The sequence below is a fragment of the Neurospora crassa genome, linkage group IV, assembly GCF_000182925.2.
Source record: "Neurospora crassa OR74A linkage group IV, whole genome shotgun sequence".
Taxonomy (NCBI): domain Eukaryota; kingdom Fungi; phylum Ascomycota; class Sordariomycetes; order Sordariales; family Sordariaceae; genus Neurospora; species Neurospora crassa.
In genome coordinates, this window is record NC_026504.1 from 2,375,705 (window position 1) to 2,400,231 (window position 24,527).

The 24,527-nt window shown below is 45.4% G+C and overlaps 6 protein-coding genes and 1 non-coding gene across 8 annotated transcripts; 3 read left to right on the forward strand and 4 right to left on the reverse strand.

Annotated features, from left to right (window-relative positions):
- Nucleotides 1-3,634: 3,634 nt before the first annotated feature.
- On the reverse strand, nucleotides 3,635-7,855 carry NCU08331. Of its 2 annotated transcripts, none has more exons than XM_011396008.1 (4): nucleotides 7,033-7,855; nucleotides 6,398-6,935; nucleotides 3,979-6,343; nucleotides 3,635-3,916 (listed from the first exon to the last, which is right to left on the reverse strand). In XM_011396008.1, the coding sequence occupies exons 1-4, from the start codon at nucleotides 7,044-7,046 to the stop codon at nucleotides 3,807-3,809; spliced, it is 3,027 nt and encodes a 1,008-aa protein (XP_011394310.1). In that variant the 5' UTR covers nucleotides 7,047-7,855; the 3' UTR covers nucleotides 3,635-3,806. The 2 variants fall into 2 exon arrangements, with proteins under 2 accessions (XP_011394310.1, XP_011394311.1); XM_011396009.1 differs by having other exon boundaries at nucleotides 6,398-6,963.
- Nucleotides 7,856-8,292: 437 nt separating this feature from the next.
- Nucleotides 8,293-10,014, forward strand: NCU08330 (hypothetical protein). Its single transcript, XM_957450.3, has 3 exons — nucleotides 8,293-8,975; nucleotides 9,057-9,561; nucleotides 9,618-10,014. Exons 1-3 carry the CDS (start codon nucleotides 8,840-8,842, stop codon nucleotides 9,847-9,849), a joined length of 873 nt encoding a protein of 290 aa, XP_962543.1. The 5' UTR covers nucleotides 8,293-8,839; the 3' UTR covers nucleotides 9,850-10,014.
- Nucleotides 10,015-10,204: 190 nt separating this feature from the next.
- On the forward strand, nucleotides 10,205-12,858 carry NCU08329 (mitochondrial ribosomal protein subunit L23). Its single transcript, XM_957449.2, has 2 exons — nucleotides 10,205-10,469; nucleotides 10,660-12,858. Exons 1-2 carry the CDS (start codon nucleotides 10,393-10,395, stop codon nucleotides 11,267-11,269), a joined length of 687 nt encoding a protein of 228 aa, XP_962542.1. The 5' UTR covers nucleotides 10,205-10,392; the 3' UTR covers nucleotides 11,270-12,858.
- Nucleotides 11,353-12,917, reverse strand: NCU08328 (hypothetical protein). Its single transcript, XM_957448.2, has one exon. The coding sequence runs from the start codon at nucleotides 12,744-12,746 to the stop codon at nucleotides 11,565-11,567; it is 1,182 nt and encodes a 393-aa protein (XP_962541.2). The 5' UTR covers nucleotides 12,747-12,917; the 3' UTR covers nucleotides 11,353-11,564.
- Nucleotides 12,918-17,653: 4,736 nt separating this feature from the next.
- On the forward strand, nucleotides 17,654-19,597 carry NCU08326 (mitochondrial carrier protein LEU5). Its single transcript, XM_957446.3, has 2 exons — nucleotides 17,654-18,313; nucleotides 18,406-19,597. The coding sequence occupies exons 1-2, from the start codon at nucleotides 18,068-18,070 to the stop codon at nucleotides 19,330-19,332; spliced, it is 1,173 nt and encodes a 390-aa protein (XP_962539.2). The 5' UTR covers nucleotides 17,654-18,067; the 3' UTR covers nucleotides 19,333-19,597.
- Nucleotides 19,598-19,688: 91 nt separating this feature from the next.
- NCU15631 lies at nucleotides 19,689-19,804 on the reverse strand. Its single transcript, XR_897886.1, has one exon. It is a non-coding gene; the product is annotated as a 5S ribosomal RNA (ribosomal RNA).
- A 1,194-nt stretch (nucleotides 19,805-20,998) lies between these two features.
- Nucleotides 20,999-23,226, reverse strand: pho-5 (phosphorus-5). The gene is made up of 2 exons (XM_957445.3): nucleotides 22,616-23,226; nucleotides 20,999-22,552 (listed from the first exon to the last, which is right to left on the reverse strand). The coding sequence occupies exons 1-2, from the start codon at nucleotides 23,087-23,089 to the stop codon at nucleotides 21,314-21,316; spliced, it is 1,713 nt and encodes a 570-aa protein (XP_962538.2). The 5' UTR covers nucleotides 23,090-23,226; the 3' UTR covers nucleotides 20,999-21,313.
- Between the last annotated feature and the right edge of the window lie 1,301 nt (nucleotides 23,227-24,527).

A 24,527-nucleotide genomic window follows, 5' to 3' on the forward strand; every position in this document is an offset into this window, starting at 1 on the left:
CCAATATACGCCGTACTATTAGCTATAGGCTATCCTTCCTTCTAGTAATTAACTAATAAGAAGGTAAAACCTAATATAAAGGGACAATAAAGCGATACGTAGGTATTAACTTTATATATATATATTAAGGTTCTATAAAGAAAGAAAAGGATAAAACGCTACCCTCCGGGTCGCTCGAGTGCTTAAACTTAAATAGCTATATACTCTAGTAACTGCCTTATAGCTTAAGGTAGTTAGAGAATACTCTAAAAGACCGGGTGCCGGAGGTTCAATGCCGTAGTCCGAATCAATTGGAGCGGTTTCAATGCGGGCTGCCGCTTTAGTACTCAAGTCTAGCTAGTTAGAGCCAGATGCCTGGTCGGGCGCTAGTCCTATAATAGTAGGTTTGGTGTAATAGCCTTTTATTTGAAGGATAGATACGAATAGTGCCTAAATATGTAAATACTAGCTAGCTAAATATTGTCCGTTATATTTTTGAGTAAATATTTAATTAAGGTAGAGATAAAATACGGCCTATTGGAATTAGAGGTTGCTTACTTAGTCTAGGCTATTCGAAGGTTTAAAACGACGATTTATTTAGTAAATTAGCCGGTAATTGTTCTAACCGACTATTCTACAACTAAAAGGATTATTAAATAAATAAACCTTCGAATAATATTAATAGATTGGGTTAATTAATACTTTATTAATATATTTATTTACTTATTATAATATAACTTTTAGATCTTCTACATCCTTAGTAAATTCAATTTCGTGCCGGACGCCCTTAGCCGCTTGTATGCAATTAGCAACGACGGTAAAAATCCCAATAGAGAACCCGCCTTAGATAATTTGTAGAAAGATGACGAGGTATACTTAGTAGAGGAATAAGCCCTCTTTATAATAGAGGCGAGGATATCCGACGATTTCTACGAACGTTTAATAAGAGGGTACTAGGAGGATAAGAAGTTTGTAAAAATTTTAAAGGATTTTAAAGGTTTTACTAAGGATAAAGGAGTAATTTTGTAGGCTGGTTACCCCTTTATTATTAATAATTATTTTATTTACTATAATTGATTAGACGGATTTTAGATATTAAATATCCCTTTTAATTATATTAAGGAAGTATTAAACGCTACGTACGACGAAAGATATTATTTCGGTAAGTAGTATATAATATATAATTTAAGAGATTTAACTATTCCTCACAAAACGAGCCTCGTTAAAAAGTATTTCAAATATTATTTAGACTACTAATTAAATTAAACTAGTAGGGACCCGCTAAATAGAAGTTACTAAACTATCCGTCCCGAGAATGTATATTTACTACCTATAAGCGTTATCGCTATCGATTTTATTACTAATTTACCGGAAGTCTCTATAAAGAATTTGCTATAGAAAATCGACGGCTACAATATCTTTAATTCCCTTATAACTATTACTAATAAAGTAATTAAGTAAATACTACTTATTTTTAGACATTCTATATATAGCGCCGAAAAATAGGGTAAAGTATTTGTAAAGCAATTTATCTTATTCGATTAGGGGATGTTAAAGGGTATTATTTCGGATTAGGATTGTAAATTTATATCCGAATTGTAGATAGGGTTATAGAAGGTATAGGGTACTAAGTTGATAATAATAACCGCCTATTACCTATAGGTAGACGGTTTATTAGAATATAAAAATTAAATAATAGAAATCGCTATTAAATTCTATTATTTTATATATCTAAATTCCAATTAGTACGAAATTCTTCTAGTACTTTAATAGAATTTTAATAGCGCCCTTACTTAGCCAATTAATATATTACTATACGAATAGCTTTATAATTTTAAACTATTAGGACTATTGGATACCCTATTACTTATAGAGTATAACCTTAAAGCTCCCGTTATTAAGGAATACTTAAAGTAGGATGCTATATTCGCTATAAACTTCGCGGCGGCTAATACGAAGAGGAAATACAATAACTACTATTATAATATTTAATTCTAGAAGGGAGATAAAGTATTCCTTCGGCTATACTACGGATACTATTATTTTAGTAATCCCTTATACAAACTTTTATAATAATACTCGAGGCTGTATACTATATTCAAAAAGGTTAGAAACTTCGCTTACTAGCTCAAATTATTTTGTAGAATGAAGATTCATCTTGTAATATCGGTTGCTTATTTATTATTAATACCTAATAGAAATAATATTTTCGGACGAAATTTGCTACCCCCGGGCCTAATTAAGGACTTATAGTACGATAACGAATACGAAGTAGAAGCTATTTTAAAATATAAAGAGGTATAAAAGAAATTAAAGTTCTTTATTAAATAGAAAGGTTAGGGATATTAATATAATTGCTAGATAACGGAGAAGAGTCTAGAGAAGTACTAGGAATTATTAATAGAGTATTAGGATTGTTAAGGAAGAAAACTTAGTTAGAAGCGTAGAAGAGGACGACTTAAAGAATTGGGAAAAAGGAAGGCTTAATCGTTGGAGGCAGCTAAGGATAGCTGCTTTTTCGTCCGGCGAGCCGGGACTTAATACGGATTATTTTATATATATAGATTAGCTCAGTAATTAATAGTATATATAGGTCGCTTAACCGCCCTACCCGCCTGCCGGGCTATAGGGTGGGTCTAAGCGATAAAATAAGGAGGTGGGTCCGCCTAGATGGATTATATTAATCTATCTGCGCGCGGCTCCTACTCTTTCTGATTCTTCCTTCTGCATTACGCTTTATATAGGAATAATATTATTGCTTTTGCATATTAATTGCAGGGTTGTTCTTTGAGGCAGAAGCAGTCCATATTATAAACTTATTATAAAATACAAATATTTCTATAGTAAATAAAAAGATCTTTAATATCCATTCGACTACTAATATAAGGAATTATTATAATACCTTTATATAGAATTACTTCTTCTTCTACTTCTCCTATCGAAGGTGCCGCTATACAATCTCAGTCGAAACATATATATTATACTCGTTAGTTAAAAAGGCACAAATTTCATTGAAGTATAAATCGGGTTTCAATATAAGGAAGTTTATAACTTCCTTTATAATATTAATTATAATTAATAAAATATAAGGAGTAATATAGTATATACTATACCTCAAGCGCCTATATAGGAAGCTTTTTAGTATTTTAGAAAGTTTGCAATAGTAAAAATACTTTACTAATATCTAATAGAATACACTTATATTTCTACGCACTCCTTATACTTATATTAGTAGTTTTAGCAACGTCGTTAGGATACTCGTTATTTATTAATATTATTATTATTAATACCTTTTAGCGGATATTAAGGTAGTGTACTATATTAATAATAGTTTAAAAGATAATGTAAATATTAAAATAGATAATTGTACGACGTAGAGCATTAAAATATTGACTTTTTACACTAGTTTTAACTAAATTTCAATATTAAATAATTAAATTAAGTTGTGTAAAGCGATGTCAAATGGCTAGATTTGTTAAATGCGGTGTGTGTGTGTGCACGCATACACACCTCTTGCCAAGACTGTATAGGCGATTGAGTGTGGGAACGGCAGGGGTAAGCCGAAGCGCCAAGAATCGTATGACTGTATAGTAACAGTGAACAGCCTCTGGACACTCGGACGAAATGACTCGGGAATTTTAAATAAAGTGTTATTACAAGGAAGAAAAGACTATACCAATCTTAAGACTTCAATTAATTTAAGCTAAGGGTATTCTGTAATAGTTGGGCCAGAGCAGGCAAATAACAATATTGTTTTAAGGTTATGTTGTTACTGCGTGCCAACTTTCCCAATTATGTTCCAAACTCCAGCATTGCTGTCGTAACACTCACACAAAGCCCCTCATCCCCTTGAAGGCAGGAAGACTCGACTTTTTCTTCTCAGGCTTATCTTCTTTCTTGTCCTTGCGCTCCTTCTTGAGAGCGTTCGCAAGTACCCCTGTTCCACCTCACAGTTAGCGGCTTTACTTAACCTAAACGTGGACAGAGATAGTGCCTTACCCTTTCCGTGGTGCCTTTCGACAATTGGACTGGTTCTTTGAGACGAGCGACTGGACGTATCACCGCTCATTCCAGCTCCAGGGGGAGTTCCTGGACGGCGTATCGAAGTTGGTGAGGAAACGGAGCTTTGTCTTGTTGCTGGTATTAACGAGGGGGTAGCACTTCGGAAGATACCTTCGACACTATCTGTGTCAGAGAATCCTCGATTTACCGTTCGAGATATAACCGGACTGCCTGATCTAGGCGTCATTGCTTCTGATCCGCCATACAAAAGAGCCGATTGACTCTCGTTGGCAAGAATTTTGCTGGACAGCTCTTCATTCGTAGACCTGAGATCCAGAAGAGACCCCTCCAACTCGGTACATTTTCGCTTCATTACATCGCATTCTCTCTGTAGCTCCATCTGCTTCGCTCTGCTTGTAGCGAGAGCGGATTCGAATACGGCCACCACATTGTCGACGTTCCTGCTTTGACTCTCCTTGACAACCTTGGCCAACTGATCACTAAGGTCTGCAATCCGCGATTCGTAGTGCTTCCTCATTCTCTCGATTTGCAGCTCGTGTGCGGTAACTTGCTGCGACAACTGCTCTGCCCGAGCTTCGGCCAAGGTAGCGCTCTCTATCGCTTGTTGCATTTTCAATTCCTTGCCGTGGTATGCACGCTCTGATTCGGTGAGACGCGCTACTTCACCCTTTAGCCTGTCGATCTCTTCTGTGCTAATGTCAATTGCCTCGTTGCTCTGCTTGTACTGCAGCATTGTTTTCTCGGCCAAGTCAGCAGCGCTACGCAGTCGCTCGCACTCTCTCTGGCACTCTTCAAGCTGGTGTGTCAAGGCGAGCTTTTCCGCTGCCCACTTCTTCTGTTCCTCGCGCAACGCCCGTAACTTGGTCGAGAGATCACTCTCCCACTTCTTAGCAATGCTTCTGCGGTGGTCAAACTCCTTCTTCACTTGTGCTTCGCCTCGTTTGGCTTCGTCAAGCCTTTGTCTCAGACTTCGGTTTGCCATGACAAGATTTTGCGTCTCAGCTTCGGTGGCAGCTTCTCTGACTTGTTTACGACGCAGTTCCCCCATATGTATCATGTGTTGCTGCTTGATATATCGCTCAAACTGCAAATCATTGAGAAGTAACAGATTCTGGTGGTAGAGAAGTGAGACATAATTGTTTGCTTCACCAGCGGGCAGTGGTTGGTTGAGAGAATCAGACGATGTCTCAACCTGCCCTTGGCTTTTATCCCCTACAACCTCCTGGGTTCCGAGGGCTAGCGAGGGTACACTGGCATTTGCTAGTGACTGACGAAGCCCAGATATGCTGGCCTTATACGTGACAAGCCTATCATGGAGTTGCGTGTGTGGAGCCGACTGCAGTTGATGAGGTGAGAGGACAGGACTCTCAGCAACTTCCTGGCCACCAAGGGAAACCTGATCAGACAAATGATTTGTGCTATCAGCTTGCTGACTTGCAGCGTCGATGATCGGACCATGCAAAGAAGGTTCTCTAGATGGTTCAACTTGTGAGCGCACTATGCTGGGCGTGGACTCAACCCCAGATGAAACACCTCCACGGTCCAACGACCCATTGAGGATGGCCTCCATGTCGTCTTCCCCAAGTTCTTCTCCAGCTACTTGATCCAAGCCCACGGGTAGTGGCGTGGTATTGCGAGCATCGGGAGAGTTGTGTTTAGACTCTAAGGAAAGAGCCATACACTCAGCAAGAACTTCATCCGCCTCACTGTTAAGCCATCGGCTCATATCCGTCTTCTCCGAGTCAATTGTCAGGTTGTAGAAGTTCGGATGCAAAAGGTGTTGTTTTCTGAATCTCTCGGACCTATCCCGGATTTCCATGGCCTGGACATCGATATCGTCGTCGTTGTTCGCATGACGCAAGTATCGCTGTGGCTTGCGGATGTAGTCGAGAAAATTTATGGGATATAAGCCGTACAGGACAGTAAAATACCCTGACAGGTAGGGGATCGAGCTTCCGTCATGATCTGGATCAAGAAGCACTCTCTCCCAGGTAACTTCACTGGATCCGCCTTCCGGCCCGATTTCGGTGTGCTCTTGCGCAAAATAGCTATCCCTATCCCAGAATAGAAGTCTAGCGTAAATGTTGAACAGTTTGGATAAGAACGGTACGAGCGAGCTGGGTATGTAAGGCAGAAGCATGATTAACGCCACCAGAGCCATGGTGACAGTGGCTGTCGACTCGTCTTTTTGTAAAGAGTTGAGAATGTTGTTGAATAGTGGTGATTGTAGAACAACATGAAGGTGTGGAGGTTGGCTCTGAACGAAATCGCATAGCAAGCTCAATGCAAAGTTACGATATTCTCTCTTAACGAAATACCGATCCAAGCAAGTCATGAAGCCCTATTGAGCGATTAGTCAAGAGCAGCATATGCGAGGAAAAGGGCTAATGCCAACCTTGGGATCCTTCTTTCCGAAGGCCATTAAAGCCTTCTTCACCATGCGGTCCTTGAAGTCCGCCATCGGAACACAGTTTATCTGGCTTGCACGGGCGTCCATCCATCTACTCAGCAGACGTTCAGTGAAGGGAGCAAGGCTAGCCTCAGACGAGTTTGACGATCCATCGAACTGGTCAATCATGAGCAGGTCCAATGTGTTCGAGGCAACTTCACGAGCCAAGCCCTTTTCTTGTCCGACGTATTCCAAGACGGGGTCAAGAAGTCTATCCCACCACTCGAAGATCCTGGCAGGCGTCTTCATGGCGGGACGAAGTTCCCGTAGAATCGCAAGAAAGGCGGCATATTTTTCGGGCTGGTTCTCGACGTTCTTGGTGTAGATGGCGAGAAGCTCCTCGTTCAACCGGTCTGCAGCTCCATCTTCGGCGTGCTCGTGCCGATCCAGATAATTGCTAATCAAAGTGGTGAGCTCATCGGGGAGAGGTAGGTTTGGTGTCTGGATGAAGCTAGTGAGAGCCTTGGTGAGATCCTTGGCAGACCTAGTTCACGATTATGGCTTGTCAGACTCTGCATCAATCATAGGGACCTGTAAGTCGATGCTGGACAAGCGATCACTGGATGCTCGGGCAGACTTACCCAGATGAGGCCATCGTGATCGGCGGGGTAGCGAGCACATGCACTCAAAGGTACGGTCCTGTCGCGTTTCGATGTTGGGAGCTTCCCGAGTCGCCGTTGGTCATTGGGCGCCCAGGGCTCTCGGAAAGCCGTAATACGGACCCGCTCTCTCTTGAAGCGGCAATCCAAGGATGAAGGTTCCTGTGAGATCAGGCGATTGAAAGGGAATGACAGGAACGAAAAGCTGTTGAGTATGCGTGTTGGAACTCGGAGCACGATATGAGGGTCTCAGTGGTGTACCCAACCGAGGCTGGCGAATTGGATGCCACAATCTCCGCCCAATCTTCCGGCGATCACTCCCGCAAGGCTGCCAGACTGTCCCGCACGATCTGAGGCTGCTCGAGGCGGCTCCGGAAGTGGCGCTCTGCAACGGCCCCTCCTTTTCGCTTATCAGAACTGTACGCTCTGGACAGCCCAGATGTCAGACCGACAGGTCTAGTGGTACCTAGCTTGAGATACCTATCTTGAGGTACCTAGGTTGTATCTCCCACGAAGGAGCTGTATCAGGCACCTCTACGCTGTGGTGATGTTTTGCGTAACCGCGGCGGTAACCAGTTAGTCAGTGAAGCTCCAGCTCCCGACCCCTGAGATGCAACAGCGCGACACGGCAATTGGTCTCAATGCCTCGATCAGAGTGATGGGAGGTTCAAAAAAAGGGACGGGAATGGCGTGTTCTTGATCCAACTGCCTAGGCGGTCTAGGTGGTCAATTGTACCGTGATTTGAATTGAGCCAGGGGGCTTTGGTCGTTGTTCCTGTCTTGCCCTGTCGTCCCAGGGGTCACAATGGGATGTTTGGTCGCATAACGAGTGGAATCCATCCGTTGAATCGTGCCACTGCCTGCCCTGGGGGCCCTCTCGACTGCAGGTGGCTCCCGAACACGTCCACTCCAAATTTCAACAGCTGTCCGGCATGCGGCACCTGCCCAAAGAACAGACCACACATCAGGTCGTCCAGCTCCACTACGACTGCGGGGCAGCTGCGATGGAAAAAGGACCCGCCTGTCAGCAGGTGACCCCCGGTCGCTTCCGGGCTTGGTGCCCGTGCACCAAGCTCTTTTGGCTCAACGCTACCCCGCATTTTCAACGCACGTCAGGTCCCACCAAGTGGGGTTCTCGAACAACCTAAGCTCCAGGACCTGGATGTGCAGCGGGGGCGGGTGGTACGACTGCCGCTACGGCACGCACCATTCCTTTCTGAGGTGTAAGTGAGGTTCCATCCAATTCACCATCGAGGTTCTCTGCCGCAAAGCTTGCCGGCCGCGGATGCAACCGACTGCTTGCGGACCGGAGGTGCACCTCATTGACTGGTACTCTGCTCTTCCCCGGAGAGGGAGCGGACGATCTGAGCTTTCATGTCCAGGTTGGTACGTCTGAGCCCTTGCTCGATCCCATCCCCTCCTCACGTGAGGTGATCATCTGGCACGATGCCCTCTTTCTTGTGAGTGTAGTCATCATGGTTCCTATCCCCCTCCTCAGCGGGCTCTGTCCATTGAGGTACGTCTCGCCTCATTTAAGAAGGAGCTTCCCGTGCACCCCGCGGCCACCCATTTTGTCCTGTTCAGTCCATCTCACAAAGGTGATATCATATACGTCTCTACAGATTCATATCAACACGCGATCTTTGAGAGAGCATTCCATCCTCCAAGACATTTCACAATCCTCGAATTCTATCTTTGTCGGTAGTTCACGGCCTGCCACATCGTCAGACCATTGCAATCCATTCTTCTCACTTACTTCTGACTTAAACACCACAACAAGGTCGTCAAGATGGCACACAAATCGTCTGCAGTGGCTGATGAGCCCATTGACGTTCTCTTCGCCCTGCATCCCAAGTTTAACCTCATGGACTTTGCTGGCCCTCTCGAGGTCCTTACCACCGCTCTGCACGAGGCCAATGATCCTTGTAAGTCAGCCATACGTCATACCCTCGATCCTTTACGTCCCTGTCGAGGACCAAATGGCTGATGTTGGGTTTATGATACAGCCTCCAGAGCCTTCGAAATCACCGTCGCCGCCGGCGAGTCCACCGTTCTCTCAGACCAGGGAGTCGCCATCCAGTCCCAGATCACCTGGAAGGAGGCCCACGAGCGCCTATCAGAATTCGACGTCCTCGTTGTCGTCGGCGGCAACGTTAATGATGCCATCTTGAAGGCCAAGGCCGAGCCCATGCCCCTCATCACTGCCTACTCTGAGATTCAGAAGGCCGATCCCACTCGCGAGCGTACCCTGCTTTCTATCTGCACCGGATCCATCTTCTTGGCCGAACTTGGTATCCTGTCTGGTCTTTCTGCGACCACCCACCCTGACTATATGACCCAGTTCGAGAATCTCTGCAGCCATTCGGCAGTCCGTGATCTTACCGAGCGTACCGATGTCATTGAAGATGCCCGATACGTGGTGAACAACTTGCGCTTCGACATTGGAGACGAGGATGAGAATCCCTACGTGCGACGCAAATCTGACGCTGGCCGCCGTCCTTCCAATGCCCGGTGAGTGCTGATACCTTCGTTCATCTAGCAAGAAACTCTACTGAAACCGTTCACAGAAAGGGATCTATGTCCTTCAAGGGTGCCACGCGTCGCGAATCTATTGCCCGCCGCGCAGCGATGCGCCTAGGTGGACTCCGTGTTATTACGAGTGGGGGAGTGACCGCTGGCCTGGATGCAGCTCTGTATCTGGTCAGCGTTATGGTTTCTGAGGAATCTGCTAATGAAGTTGCCCGTGTCATGCAATGGACTTGGACCAAGGGCGTTGTTGTTGATGGTCTTGATGTTTAAAGCGAGGCGCCGGTAGTTACACAAGATGGTCTCGGTTATGGAAGGGAAACCGCTTCACATGGAACTGTATTTCATCGAAGGATCAAAAGGCATACGAGGACAGAAATAATCATTTGAAATGAAATAAAAGCTGGTAATCAATCTCTTCTGACGATGCATCCTGCAAATTTCTCCCGTCGTTCTTCCGTCGTCGCGGTTGAAGATGGAGCAGGGAGTATGGCGCAGGGGTCTTTCACCCAAAACTAAAGTTTACACTAAGGTAGTCTCTAGGCCCACTCAGCCCACTTTCACCGGTGCGGGAGCTTGAGAGCTCCACTAGGTACGCGGAGGATGTTCTCCACCAGGTCCCCCTCACGAGGCCGCCAGCTGGCGTCGGTCCGGGGGGGATGCGGAAAATATTGTCGAAACCGGGAATCGCCAATCTTTCAATCGGCCGGCTGCTCCAGATTCTCAGGTGCTGTGAGTACGGATCCCCGGCGCGATCTCACTCATTGACAAGGCGCATTCCCTCCCGTCCTTCGTATACCCACCAGATCCGGCACAATGGCCTCCGTAGCGAAAACGGGTGCTGAGGCACTGAGGAATGCCCCCTTTAGGGTGGGCAAGAAGCAGATCTTCCTGTAAGAAAGATATACCAAATCTGCGATGCGATTACGCTCGTTATACCTGCACAGTCCGCCTCTCCCTCACTGCAAAAAGCTCCCGTTCTGTTCCCCTAGAGTTCGTGATATCGCAGACATGACACCCCATCCATCCGTCTCGTTTACCAGACTTCGGAGCCGGCCCTAACAAAGTGATGGTAACCAACAGGCCAAACCACGTCATCACGTTCGTCCGCCCGCTGCCCAAGCAGCCGCCTAACCTCGCGACCTTCATCGTCCCCCTCGAGTTCAACAAGCTCGACCTGCGCGACTACCTCTACCATGTCTACAACGTCGAGGTGACGGGTGTCCGCTCCTTCGTCAACCAGCGCATGCACGAGCAGAGACACGGCGATGTCGGCAACTGGCGCCGCCCCAAGTCGCAAAAGATGATGATCGCCGAGCTGGCCAAGCCGTTCGTCTGGCCCAAGCCGCCCGCTGAGGATGCCCGCGAAGCATTCGACTACGCCATGTGGAAGAAGCAGAAGACGGCGCAGGAGCAAGATACTAAATTCCAGGGCATCAGGGCCCAGGGTGAGGTCGTACCGCCGTCGCAGTTCGAGGTGACCAAGGACCGCAAGGCTATCAAGGCACGGCAGAGCAAGTTCCTCTCGGGTGAGGAGACATGGGCGCCCGGAAAGGTCAACGCATTTCTGAATTCGAAGATTGTGCCGGAGGAGGAGGGATGGTCCGAAGTAGAAGAGAACCTGCCTTTGGATGAGTCGGCGGAGTCTGCCGCGGAGGAGAGCAGCAGCAAAGGTTCGGAGACTAGGCAATGAATATGAGGGCCAGCCTTCTTGACTGTGTTGCAGCTATCGCATTGGGTTCTGGGCTGAGTAGGGAATGGGTGGGACGAAGGGAAGTGACAGAGCGGGGAAAATTTAATCGTTCATACAAAAAGAAACGATAATCTTGGAGCGGATAGAACTGGCTTGGCGGGAATCTGATTGTATGATATATGACGCACCTGTTGGACGGGACATTTGCGATTTTACCGTGTAACATGTAGGATACGATATAGAAGTAGACCGGGAGCAGCACTAGAAGGCGTTCCGGTTGTCTATACTGCTTGCCTCATCGTTCTTTTAATGGAACGGGCAGCCCTTCTTCTTTTTCTTCTTCTTTTTCCGCAACGAGTTCTACCCAACGACTACGGTGCTGAAATAGCAGACACTGGTCGCCCCAGCTCCACCACCCTGCCGTCAGGTTCCGGGCAAAAACCTCCAAAGCTTGATAATCGGGCGGCAGAAGGTCGGCGAACAAACCTCGTAAATTGGGTTTCCTGGAATGGAGGTCCGGCACTGTTACGATGACCTTGGTCTCTATAGGGCTTCGTTTCTTGACACCCGGACCGGTTCCACGTTTCCTCGCGAGCAGAAGTCGTTCCCACGGTTTCCTCCAGGCGCAATCAAGACTCACAATGGGCTCTCCGCCGGTGGTCACCTTCAGCCATATCCACTCGCCGATCAGTTCGACTTGCCACTCATCGAAGATACCCTTTGGGCATGTGAGAAGCTCGGCGGCTCGCGCCGAGTTCGTAACCCATACAGCTACGAGACCGTCCTCGGATAAGTGCGATGCGACAGGAATCTGGGAAAGAAGGTCCCTTATAGAGTCCGCGTCACGCGCCGGTTGGTAGATGCCCCTTTTCCTCTTTGCGGATCGGTTAGGCCAGGGCGGATCCATGAGGATCAGATCAAATTTCTTGGGCGCCGTCGCGAGAAACTGAGATCTCCGAGACTCCACCGTGCCAAGCAGGTAATGAGATGCCTTTGGAATGGTGTAATGGGAGAGGTCTGGCGGCGCCTCACCAGAGGCATCGTCAAAGCTTTTGGCATTGTCTGAGACGTTAAAAACCTCTCCGTCAGGACCCCGCTTCCCGTTCCGGTTGACTGCCGTCGTTAGGCGATTTATCCTTGGCAGACATTGACGCGGTAAACACCATTCTCCGTGATAGGAATGCTGAATGTCTTCCAAGGCCGACTCGGCAGCGGAACGGGCCATCAGTTTCGCTATGTGATCGGAAGCAGATGGAGCAGCGCTGGCCGGGGATGATTGCGATTTCGACTTGGGCTCCGGAGTCGGAAACGGGGAGGACGGAGGTTCTGCCGAAATCAGGGTCCGTAGCTTCAGCGGAGTAAGCGCGCCATCATCAAGCTCTCTTGGGAGAAGCTGAGCTTCCTCGATTGAACGAGGCAGATCCAGCAGGAACACTGTTCGATTATCGTTGTGATATAGAACAGATGAGTGAACCATAGTCACTGAACTGATCCAGCCTAGATGGAATAGAGATCTGATCAAACCGGTTGTGCCCGGGCTGGGGGTGAAGGGACCCCAGTTTGTCACTGCACCCCGCAAAAACAGAAGCAGAGACGGGAGCCGGAGGGCGGAGGGATAATTCAGGTCGAAATCCAGGGCAAAGAACAGTAGGATTCCCGACTGGTCGTTAGTAGTGCATCCGCCGCAAGGTTCCGTCCAGTCACGATCATGTGTTCCCACACTCAATCGCCTGTACAGTCTTGGCAAGAGGTATATATACGTACACACACACACACACCGCATTTAACAAATCTGGCCATTTGACATCGCTTTACACGACTCAACTCAATCGTTTAACATCGAAATCTGGCCAAAACTAGTGCAAAAAGTCGATATTTTAATGCTCTACGTCGTACAGTTATCTATTTTAATATTTATATTATCTTTTAAACCGTTATTAATATAGTACGCTACCCTAATACCCGCTAGAAGGTATTAATAATAATAATACTAATAAATAACAAACATCCAAATAATATTACTAAAACTACTAGTATAAATATAAGGAGTATATAGAAATATAAGCGTACTTTATTGGATATTAGTAAAGTATTTTTACTATTGTAAATTTCCTAAAATATTAAAAAGCTTCCTATATAGGCGTTCAAAGTATAATGTATATTATATTACTCTTTATACTTTATTAATTGTAATTAATATTATAAAGGAAGTTATAAACCTCTTTGTATTAAAACCCGATTTATACTTCGACGAAATCTATACTTTTCTAACTAACGAATATAATATATATATTTCAACCGAAACTGTACGGCGGCACCTTCGATAGAAGAAATAGAAGAAGAAGCAATTCTATATAAAAGTATTACAATAATCCCCTATATTAGTAGCTAAATAAATATTAAAAATCTCTTTATTTACTATAAAAATATTTATATTCTATAACGAATTTAGTACAAACCGAAGGGACGGTGCTTGTTATATTAGCTAGGCACTCTGCAGCGCTATTATAATAGTATTAAGCAAGTTCGTATATAGTATATAATATTACCTCCTTCTAATTATTATAATAAATAGGCTATTTAATATACTAGTATTTAGAAGTACAACAGACTCAACTAGGGTCTAGGACTAAATAGTAAAATACCTACTCCCTAAAATAAATCTATTTCCTAATTGCAATAGTATTTTAATAATAAATAACGCTAATTAATACCCCTGTACCGAACTCCAATATATATATAATTAGAAGGGGGTTCTATTATAGTATTTACTACTGTACTCTCCCGAATTTAACCCTATCGAAATATACTTTAGCAATTTTAAATAGCAATTTAAAAGGGTATATTATAATAAGGACGGTAATAAAATATCAAATAACGATTTTACTACGTTTCTTAAGCGATTAGCGTAGGATGTAGGGTATAGAGTATAATAAATCCGTAACTATTTTAAGAATGTAAAACTAATAATAAATTGATTTAATAATATTAATAAAGAGTATAGCGAACTATATACTAATGAGCTAGTCGAATATAGAAAGACGGGTACTATATTTAGGCGGTAATAGAGAGTATAAAAGGGAAAAATAGATTTATATATATTAAATTGAATTGTATATTAAAAATACTAGAAATACTAGAAATACTAAAAGTGTTAGAAGTACTAAAAGTGCCAAAAATCGTATTTATCTATATAATAATACTAAAATACTAAAAACCCCCCTCTTTCGCTATAAATCGATTCGTAATATTATTATCGCTTACTAGGACTATTAGTAATAGTATTACCTACTATAGAAGCGAGAGCTCTAATAATATTGTATTTGAGTATAATATTAAATTATAAATTTAAAATATATACTAATTAATTAAGTTACAGCAATAGAGGTTAGAGGGTATATTTACTATAGTTTAACTATATTGCCAATACCGTATATTTAATTTTAAGGAAGTTTTTAATACTGTCCTTAAATACCGTATAGAAATCGTAACTAAACCCCAGCCTTGTAAACTACTCTACCGGCTACTCTCTAAATACGAATATATTAGGCAGTGCTTCCTTATTCTAGAATTTATTCCTCAAAGTAATTAAAACTCTATATACTAATACTACTTTAATTAATAACCTAATACAATAACGCTTATAGAACGCCTTAAAAAACTCGGTAATAATCTCTTTAGCCGGCCGACTAAGTAGAGCGGGGGGTAGTAATAATAAATAAAAACCGAAAGTCGAAGGTACGGGCGGATGTAATACAAATAATTCTCTGGCCTCCACTAAGAAATTTCTAATTTTCTTACCTTTATCCTCCTTACCCGCTACTAATAGTAATACAATTAATAACGGTGCTAGTAGTTAAATAAATATTGTAATCGCTATAAAAATAAGAGGAGGGTTAGCATTAGCACGTTTAGCAACGAAAATCTCGCAGTCGGTCGGGTGCCTATAGAATATAGTAGTAAAATACTCTAATAGCGTATACAAATTAATAATTACCGCTTTGCCTAATAGGGGGAGAGTGCCCGCTATATTATAATTATAGCCGCTAGCAATTGCCGAATTAGTGATAAAACCGCCGGTAGTATAAGGTAGCTAAATTTAGGGATATTGAAAGTAGGAAGGAAAATACTAATATAGTAGCGGGTATAACGGGTATAGGGGAGGAGGGTATAATTAGTATAGACCTCTAAAATCGTCCTTCCTTAGCGTAGCTTACAATAAACTATTTATAATCTTTATATTAGTACTACTATTACTGCTATTAATATTATTAATAATATTAACGTTAATTAGTAAACTATTACCTCCTCCCCTATATTTACTATTACTATCGCCAATACTAAAGGTAGCTACTACCTCATTACTTAATATATTTCGTACTAACTTAAATAGTAGGTTAATTACCGTAGCCTTCCCTAATAATATAGCGCATACCCACTTACCCACATCTTTAATATTAAAGTTATAATAGGTTATACTCCTATTTATAATATAGTATATCTAATATTTAATAACTTTATTATAATTCTTATACTTATAGCTAAAACCGTATACTTATATTTATACTAACTCTTAATATACAGTACCGTATAATTTTACCCCCGTACACTCCTCTCGCTACTAATCCTCCTTTAAATTCTTTTCAATTTCTATTAATATAATATTTATTGTAATATACTTAGACTTTTCAATACCGGCTAGAATCTATAACCCTTATAACGATAGCGTATTAACCGTTTATAATATTAGAATAACGAAAGGATTAATTAAACTATAAAAGGGGGTAGAAATAAAAGGTATACTACTATAGGAGGATAGGGTAATAAGGATTTTACTAGCGGACGGATTAATTAACTAAAATTTAAATAATATAGTAAAATAGTAGTACTAACTAATATAGTAGAAGTACGACTTTATAACGGTCTCGTATTCAATATTATTATACTCGTTATAAAAATCCTTCCTAAGAACAATCTTATTATATATAATAACCCGAGCACAGCAATTATTATAAATAATAGTAATATATATAACGTTATATAAAAAAACTAATTACTTTATCCTTACAGCCATATTATCACTAATAATATCTTCTACATAACTTCACTATATATATAGAATCTCACTAAATAATATCGTCCCAAACCGCTACTTACAAAGCTTGCCGTTATTTTACTTAACCTCAACCTCTCTAAATAAACTATATTCTTCAATAGTAGGTAATTTAATATAGCTAACAGTAATATATAAACCGACTATATTAAATTAAACTTATATTAAATTAGAATATTTAGAATACAATAGTAGTAGTACTATAGCGATTGGTTTACAGGTAGTACAGAACTAAGCTAATAGTACCGAAGTAATTAATTTAATTAAGGAGGCTACTTTATTATTATCGTTGCCTAATAAATAAAATAAAATATTAAGAGCTTATTTTTTAAGGGTAAAATAGACGGGGAACTATTATTTAACCTCATTATCGTTACTAGAATCCTCTTTGCTATTAGAAATTTCAATAGGTATCGCAGGCTTAGGGGAGGACGACGGCGGCTCTAGGATTAGAACTAGGACTAACTTTAGCGCAATAGCCTTCCCCTTCTTAATAGCGGTCTTTTTAATAATAATTTTAATAGGAACAGCCTTCTTCTTAGGTAGAGTAATCTTAAAGATAATTTTAATAGATTACTCAATTTTACAATTCTTCTTTTTAAGGCGGGATAAGGCATATTATAAAATTATTAGGCTAGGATCTTCCTAGTTTTAATTTTTATCGAAGTAGACTACTAACGCGCCGCTTCGAGTACGGGATCGTTTTACGCCGGCGGGTTTTAAATTGAGGATTGTTTTAGGAAGTATTATTGCAATGAATTTAATTAATTACTAGTATTATAATTACTTTGCACGTTGAAATAGCTTCAAATTGATATAGAAATTGTTGTAAAATAATGAATTTTGACGAAGTTGTACAATACAGAAGTGCGGTGTGTGTGTGTGTGCACGCACACACACCTCTTGCCAAGACTGCACAGGCGATTGAGTGTGGGAATGGGTTGTGGGGCCGCGTTCATGCGGGTAAAAGGGTCCGAATCTGGCAAAGAAGACGGCGTACGTAACACTGCAATCGATAACAATTCAGAAGCCGAGGAGAAATGGGCGGTCATCAGGCGACGCGCGACAGTACTCGTTTCGTCGCTCGCGTGACCAATACGAATGGTGGTTTCTGCAGATTACTCAGCGCCGCCGTTTTTAGGTATACGGGCTCGACAGGTTTTCTTCGGCAATCCTCGGCTGGCAGGGACCGGCTGGCCGGGGAATTTGGGAATTTGGAGGTCGAGTGAGTGCATCTCACCCGAAGCGGTGTTGGAGAGAAAATGGGGGAACTTGAATGTGCCCTCCAAGGATTGTCTTTCCCCGGCTCCGCTACAAAGTGTGTGATGTAATAATCCCAGTACCTGTATCGATCCTCCAAAATACCTTCAGTTCCTGTAACACACAATCAACAACAATTCCCTAGACTCACTCCTGGAACCAGCACTCTCTTCCCAGTTAAATTCCGCATCCATTGCCCTCCTATCCTCCAATCTCGTTGCCGCAACTCTAGGGTTGTGCTTCTGGCTTTTGATCGCAAAGCAAAACCGGCAACCTCTACCGTCGCATCGACGAGCCCGCATCCATTCACCTAAAGACTTCTCCGCCGGCAATGCGCTAGTAGAAAGGCGCATTCTCTCTTTCTCCTAGATTGCGATCCTTCGCATACGATATTCTGAGCCCCTTCGAGGCCCGCGTCAGAGGGAATGCCCCCGGCGCTCATCAGCCATGCCTCCATGCCGGGGAGCGCATCAAACGAACCACGAGAGGTAACAGCTGATGCGTTCCGACTAGGGGCCAAGATGCAGAAGGAGAAAGGTGAAGCGGCGATATGCCCAACAGACGATGAAGCGTCCGTACCGCGGTCCAAGAAGCATTCGAGTTCGCAAAAGAAACGGAGTTTGGATTACCTTTGGAGATCGGGAGTAGCAGGGGGCTTGGCCGGATGCGCGGTAAGTATTTCCAATTCCATCGGCACTACACTGGTCGCATCTCGTGCACGCTTTGACTGTGATGGTCGCGACTGACTCTTTTTGTTTGGCAGGCCAAAACCGTTGTCGCACCGCTTGATCGGGTAAAGATCCTATTCCAGGCTCACAATCCACACTTCGTCAAGTACGCGGGCTCGTGGTGGGGCTTTGGGGAGGCCATAAAAGAAATATATCGACAGGATGGGGTTAAGGGTCTGTTTAGGGGGCATTCAGCAACCCTCCTAAGGATCTTTCCGTACGCCGGTATCAAGTTTCTAGCCTACGAGCAAATAAGGGCACTCGTCATCACTCGGAAGGACCACGAAACCCCCCTACGGCGGCTTGTGAGCGGCTCGCTCGCCGGCGTCACGTCCGTCTTCTTCACCTATCCCCTCGAACTCATACGAGTACGGCTAGCGTTCGAGACAAAACGGGAAGGCCGGTCATCCCTCCGATCCATCATTAGGCAGATATACAGCGAAAATGCCCTCACGGTTCCCAAAAACGCACCGGCTTCAGCACACGCGCCCGCTCTGATCCCGCGGACCGGGCTCGCCAACTTCTACCGCGGCTTCTCTCCCACCCTCCTCGGCATGCTTCCCTACGCCGGTATGTCCTTCCTCACACACGACACGGTTGGCGACATCTTCCGGCACCCGAGTCTTGCAAAATGGACAACACTACCGCAACCGGAAAACGCGCCGGCCGGTAAGGCTGCCCCCCTGCGCTCATGGGCGGAGCTTACGGCCGGTGGTATCGCGGGATTGGTCTCGCAGACGGTGTCGTACCCCCTGGAGGTCATCAGGCGGCGCATGCAGGTCGGCGGAGCGGTCGGCGATGGTCATAGGTTGACCATTGGCGAGACGGCCAAGCTGATCATGCGGGAACGGGGGGTCCGCGGCTTCTTTGTCGGCTTGACTATTGGGTATGCGAAGGTAGTTCCCATGGTGGCTACGAGCTTTTACACCTATGAAAGGTTAAAGACATTTTTTGGCATCTAGAAAGGTCTCTCAATTCTCTCCTCTTATTGCTAGGTAGAGGGTCTCGAAACGGGCAGTCAAAGCTTGGGTTGTTTACTTATTACAAGGGTTATCTGTACTTGGGGTATACGGGCGAGACACATGTTCATGGTGTTGGTTGGCTTTGTTCTTGATAGGCACATATATACACACTTAGAGATATTCTCGGCGTGTCCATGACTACCGACCGGATCTTCTATCGCAAGCAACGATAACCGAAAATCCTGAAGCCTATCTATGTATCCAATCATATCGAGTTGCGAATGTGATGATGTAAAAGAAAATAGAAAGCCAGCTCTTATAAGAAAAACCAAAAAGGAAAAAAGAGAACGAAAAAAAACATACAACACCAGGGATTCGCTGGTCGTCACCGACCCAACTACTAGTCTGGCCCTCACTGGCTTATCTATGGGAGAGCGGACGGGATCCCGAGTTTTCCAGTGGGTATGGTCGTATATGCTTGTTTTTCACTCGAATTCTGGTTATAATCTGGGGCATGGGGAAATGGGAGAAGGGGGTGTTTACAACAACTCCCCTTTCCAGGGTCGACGAACAGCAGCAACCTCCAAACACCAAGATATGTGAGCGTTATCGTACAGAATTAATAGCCGCGAACATGTGAAGAGCTATCAAGCGACGCCAACACTAGAATATTTAGACAAGTACGTGTTTGCGGACTTGCACTGTTCGTTTCAAGGTCACAAAAGATGTTGAATCAAGCAGACACATGGAGATGACGATTGGAGAATGCAAGAGCGCCAATGAAATGTAGAGGAAATCGATACCCTCTAATATTATTTAGTTGTGACAACTTGGAGGCGACAAACACAGTCTTGGAGAGGGAAACCACTGTATCTGACCAAACAGGTCGCATGAATCGATAACTTCACTAAATGGGCAGAGACGAGCTAAAGCAATCGAAAAGACGAAAGCGTAGTACCTAAGAAAGCAGTGACAGAGAAGTTGTCAGAAGATAACTGAAGGCAGGTTCGAAATAAGAGGGCAGTTACGAACGGAAGTGGCGCATTTTACCTTTATCGACTAGTACCCCTACGAGCGTCTTGCCCACGGTTGTCTGATGAGTGTCACAGTACCTCTCAAACACGGAGTTGAAGTACCGTGTAGCTAAATGGGTAGCTGTCAGGCTTTCAGCGAGGAGGTACTAATTTATCTCAATCGAAGAAAATTGAGTGCTGATTATAGACCTACAGAGACCAAAACCTGCAATGATATGCTCGATTTTTGTTCTTTTTTCTTTGCTGATCATTGCTTTCCTTTCTTTCTTCCTCCCCTCTTCTTTTTCTTTTCCCCCCTTATATTATTTATCTGTGTCGTGACATTTGCCAACTCTCAAACCGAGCTTAGGCGAAGGTAGCCCCTTCCAATAAGTACAGGATGATGCCGAGATGCTCGACTTGTAGTAAGAGCGCAAGTCACCGGATGGGGTGTACAATGCAGAGGTAAGTAACCATTGTGTCATGGACGGATTGAGGTTCTTCTCGCAAGATAGAAACTTCAGTCTAGTGTCTATATTAGATGGACAAAGCGTAAGACGATGTTACTTACAGTTGCGATACACATCTCCAATGTATTACGAACAAAGTCGAGGCACGTGAACCTTCTTGAGACACTCTCGTCTTGTTCGTCTCATTCTCAATACATCACATTATCAACTACATACAGCGAAGCGCAAGTTCATGAGATATTCCAAGTAGTCATCATCTCTTCTTCATTGGACATTTCCGGGTATTATCGATTCCTCCCGCACCAGATTCTATCACTGCTCCCCTTTTGTTTTTGCCCCCACCTCCCCCCACCCCCACCAAACAGACAACCATTCTTCTCTCTAGGTTCTATCGCTCCTGCCCTGGTCTGCTCCCCAACAAGCCATTATATCATAAATCAATAAAAAGAATGGAAAACACGTGCCATTACCAACAACCCTTGATGGGCCGACACCTCCTCAAGCGTTCACAGCAGCACTACTCGTGGGTGCCTCCGTCTTATGCTCAGTGAGGGTCGTATCCCTCTGCGCCTCCTCCTCACCACTCATATCGAACTCGCCCGACAACTCCTCCAGCGTCTTCCGCTTCGTTTCGGGAATCAAGAAAGTGGTACCAACACCAAGCAACATGAAGAGAGCATAGATCTCCAACACGTGGTTCATCCACGGGTTTGGGTTTCCTCCCTTGACAGCGCCCCTGGTACGCAGGGGCGCAATGGCGCCCTGACCGATGATAGAGCCGATCTTGCCCATGGCGGCGCTCAAGCCGTGCGAGGTAGACCTGTAACGAGTGGGAAACACCTCGCCGGGCACGATAAAGGTGGTAGCGTTGGGACCAAAGTTGAAGAAGAACTGGGCAAGGACGAAAATGGCGAGCAGCGCGTGAGGCGAGAGGTGCTTGTAGGCGAAACCCATGACCACGAAAAGAATGGTGAGGATACCGAAGCCCATGAACTGGATCGGCTTACGACCGACAGTGTCGACGGTGAAGACGGTGACCCAGTATCCGGGGACGGCGCCGGCGAGAACAATGATCAAGTTGCCGACGGCGGTGTTATAGAGGATCTCGTACGTGTTCTTGGCACCTGTGGTGGAGTAGCCGATGACGTTGAGGATGGTGGCGTTGTTGAGCGAGACGCCGTAGTAGGCGATGTCGAGGAAGCACCAAGACAGGGCGGTGCCGGCGAGCAGCATGGCGTTCTTGCGCTTGGAGTAATGGCGGAAGAAGTCGCCCCAGCTGGCCTTGGGGATCTCCATCTCCTTTTCGGCCTCCTGCTTAGCGACGATGCGGGTGGCCTCGTCGGGCTGGCCCTTGGGCTTGCCCGTCTTGAAGGCTTCGATGTCGTCACTGGCCTGCTCAACATCCCTCTTGACGTCGAAGGTGTAGCGAGGAGTCTCGGGGATAGTCAAGCGGTAGTAGAGCGCGATGCAGCCGGGAACAGCACCGACACCAATGACTGTCCTCCACATCTTGTCAACGGCAACGGCACAGTCTCCGGTGCACGAAGCCAGAGTAGGGGCGGCCTCAAGCGACTTCTTGAAACCGAGTGTAACGAACAACATGACGAATGCGGCAGCAAGCTGGCCAAGACCTTGCATAGCAAAGACGGCACCCATCATGGCACCTCTCCACTTGGTTGTAGCAAATTCGGAGGTGATAATACTGGAAAGAGGATAGTCTCCACCGATACCGACCCCCTGTTGTAATAGATGTTAGTTATACGTTTCTTGTGAGAGGGGTTCGTCTGAATAATTGCTTACCATAAGAACACGCCAGAAGATAATGATACCGATGATGTTGATGGAAGGTGACCCGGAGGCCAAGGCCTGAGCGAGAGTGGCAAAGATGATGAACAACAATTCCAATCCGTACATGCTCTTACGACCAAAGACATCAGCAGCGGCGCCGAAGCCGACCTGCCCAATGACCGTGCCGGCCGATGTTGCGAGCTTGATGGCTGTGTCGGAGGTTGTAGGCATCTTGCCTTCGCCTGGGAAGTAGACAATGCCGAGCATGAGGGTCAAAAGAGAGACGGTGAAGATGTCGTAAGAGTCTGTGAAGAAACCGACACCGGCAACGGCAACGGCCCGAACGTGATACCATCCGAATGGCGCTCTGTCGACTTCGGCGAGGGCGAGTCGTCGCCTCTCGTTGGGATCCTTGATGTGAAGAAAGTCATTGTAAAAGTTGTGGTAGGCGTTGTTGCCTCCGGCAGTCTTCTGAGGGGTACTCATGGCTTGTTGTCGCGATGGCGGTATCGGATACTTGAGCCTTTGTTGGTCCTCAAGACAACGAAGTCGGACTTGGTCAAGAGCCTTGGTGGTCCGATGGGAACCAAGGGAGGTAGAAGGGCGGAAGGACTTGGCTCTTGTGCTGTCGAGGAAAATAGGAAGAAAGGAAGGAGTTGGCATGCGTGGGAATTTATCTTATAGCGTTGCAGGAGGAATGGGACTACAGTGTCCCCAGGATTAGGTATTCACATCGGATGGCGTGAAAGCTACTGACAATTTCCGAGACATCACGCAGTCCCGCGGGATATCCTCAATAGTTTGTTTGACGCACCCACCTCCCACACCAATGATCAGTCGATACTTTGCCTTTACGAGCTAGCAAATCCATCCTGCTCACTCTCCCCTACAACGAGCACGATAATGCCCTTGCCATCTTCCTCCCACCCGAGACAGAGAACCTGTCTTTACGGACACGTGGGTAGCGTACCATGTCCAGCGAGCTGTTCAACCACCACGCACTCAGTTTTGGCCAAGACAAGACAGTGGAGGTAACTAAGGCAAAACTCTGAAAGCTTCGATTACTTGGCATAATGCCCCAAGGTGCAGTTTTGCACTCGGGAAGCGTCTTGGATGCCTGGGCGCCCAGTGCGCCTCTCACAGCGACACTACCCTACGTCGTTGAGCGTGGTCCGTATGCAAAAGAGCATCACATACCGAAGACCAGACCCAGCCGTTGGCTGCAAGTGCTCAAGTGCAGAAGTGCTTGGCTGATGCTTGGGTATCCAGTGTCAAGGAGGCATGAAGCTCGTGGGCTCAGCATTACACCTGATTGGCCCGTTGCTCACGGGGTGGGGGTTCCCTCATCTGGAAACTCGACAACAAGCTTCCTCGGCTTTGGGACAAGATCGATATCGACGCCCGGTCTAAAAAACTCTTTCCAGAAGCTTATCCCGATGTCCAGCTCCTCTATCTCCGGGTCCCCTCCTCCGACCGGACCAACCGTCGGCCGTAGGGGAGGAAAAGGGAGAAAAAGGTCGCCGATCTGTCGTTTACAAAAACGTGTTTCTTGTGCCTGGCCTCCTGCAAACCGGAAGTGCCCGAGTGCTGCATAATGGGCGAAGTCTAATACCTGTTTGGCCCACAGCGCCAGGAACATCATACACGAGAAGGGAGCATGTTGGATGCCTGGTGTCCGAGAACGACTCCACAAAGCTGATCTCATCATCGGTTTTTGGTGTAGTGTACTGCGTACGGTCGAGGCAAGTCTCAGGTAGCAAAGTCTGGACTGGTCTGTTGCCCCGTCCTGCCCCGTCCTGCCCCGTCAAGACCCCCGGACGTTGTCTTCGCCTCTAACCTCACTTGGCATCTTGGCACATCCACCTGCATGGGCCGCTAGGGGCCACTACAACCCCAGAAAAGAGCCGCTCCCACCTTCAGAAGG

What these genes read in the sequence shown, in the direction of transcription:
- NCU08331 (XM_011396008.1), bottom strand. An exon ending in TCGGAAAGAAGGATCCCAAG is followed by an intron (nt 6,344 to 6,397) that starts GTTGGCATTAGC and finishes ATCGCTCAATAG; the next exon opens with GGCTTCATGACTTGCTTGGA. An exon ending in CGAAAGGCACCACGGAAAGG is followed by an intron (nt 3,917 to 3,978) that starts GTAAGGCACTAT and finishes GAGGTGGAACAG; the next exon opens with GGGTACTTGCGAACGCTCTC.
- NCU08330 (XM_957450.3), top strand. Translation starts at nt 8,840, where the DNA reads ATGGCACACAAATCGTCTGCAGTGGCTGATGAGCCCATTGACGTTCTC. An exon ending in GCACGAGGCCAATGATCCTT is followed by an intron (nt 8,976 to 9,056) that starts GTAAGTCAGCCA and finishes TTTATGATACAG; the next exon opens with CCTCCAGAGCCTTCGAAATC. An exon ending in CGCCGTCCTTCCAATGCCCG is followed by an intron (nt 9,562 to 9,617) that starts GTGAGTGCTGAT and finishes AACCGTTCACAG; the next exon opens with AAAGGGATCTATGTCCTTCA.
- NCU08329 (XM_957449.2), top strand. Translation starts at nt 10,393, where the DNA reads ATGGCCTCCGTAGCGAAAACGGGTGCTGAGGCACTGAGGAATGCCCCC. An exon ending in GGCAAGAAGCAGATCTTCCT is followed by an intron (nt 10,470 to 10,659) that starts GTAAGAAAGATA and finishes GGTAACCAACAG; the next exon opens with GCCAAACCACGTCATCACGT.
- NCU08328 (XM_957448.2), bottom strand. Translation starts at nt 12,746, where the DNA reads ATGGTTCACTCATCTGTTCTATATCACAACGATAATCGAACAGTGTTC.
- NCU08326 (XM_957446.3), top strand. Translation starts at nt 18,068, where the DNA reads ATGCCCCCGGCGCTCATCAGCCATGCCTCCATGCCGGGGAGCGCATCA. An exon ending in GGGGCTTGGCCGGATGCGCG is followed by an intron (nt 18,314 to 18,405) that starts GTAAGTATTTCC and finishes TTTGTTTGGCAG; the next exon opens with GCCAAAACCGTTGTCGCACC.
- pho-5 (XM_957445.3), bottom strand. Translation starts at nt 23,089, where the DNA reads ATGAGTACCCCTCAGAAGACTGCCGGAGGCAACAACGCCTACCACAAC. An exon ending in TCTTCTGGCGTGTTCTTATG is followed by an intron (nt 22,553 to 22,615) that starts GTAAGCAATTAT and finishes CTATTACAACAG; the next exon opens with GGGGTCGGTATCGGTGGAGA.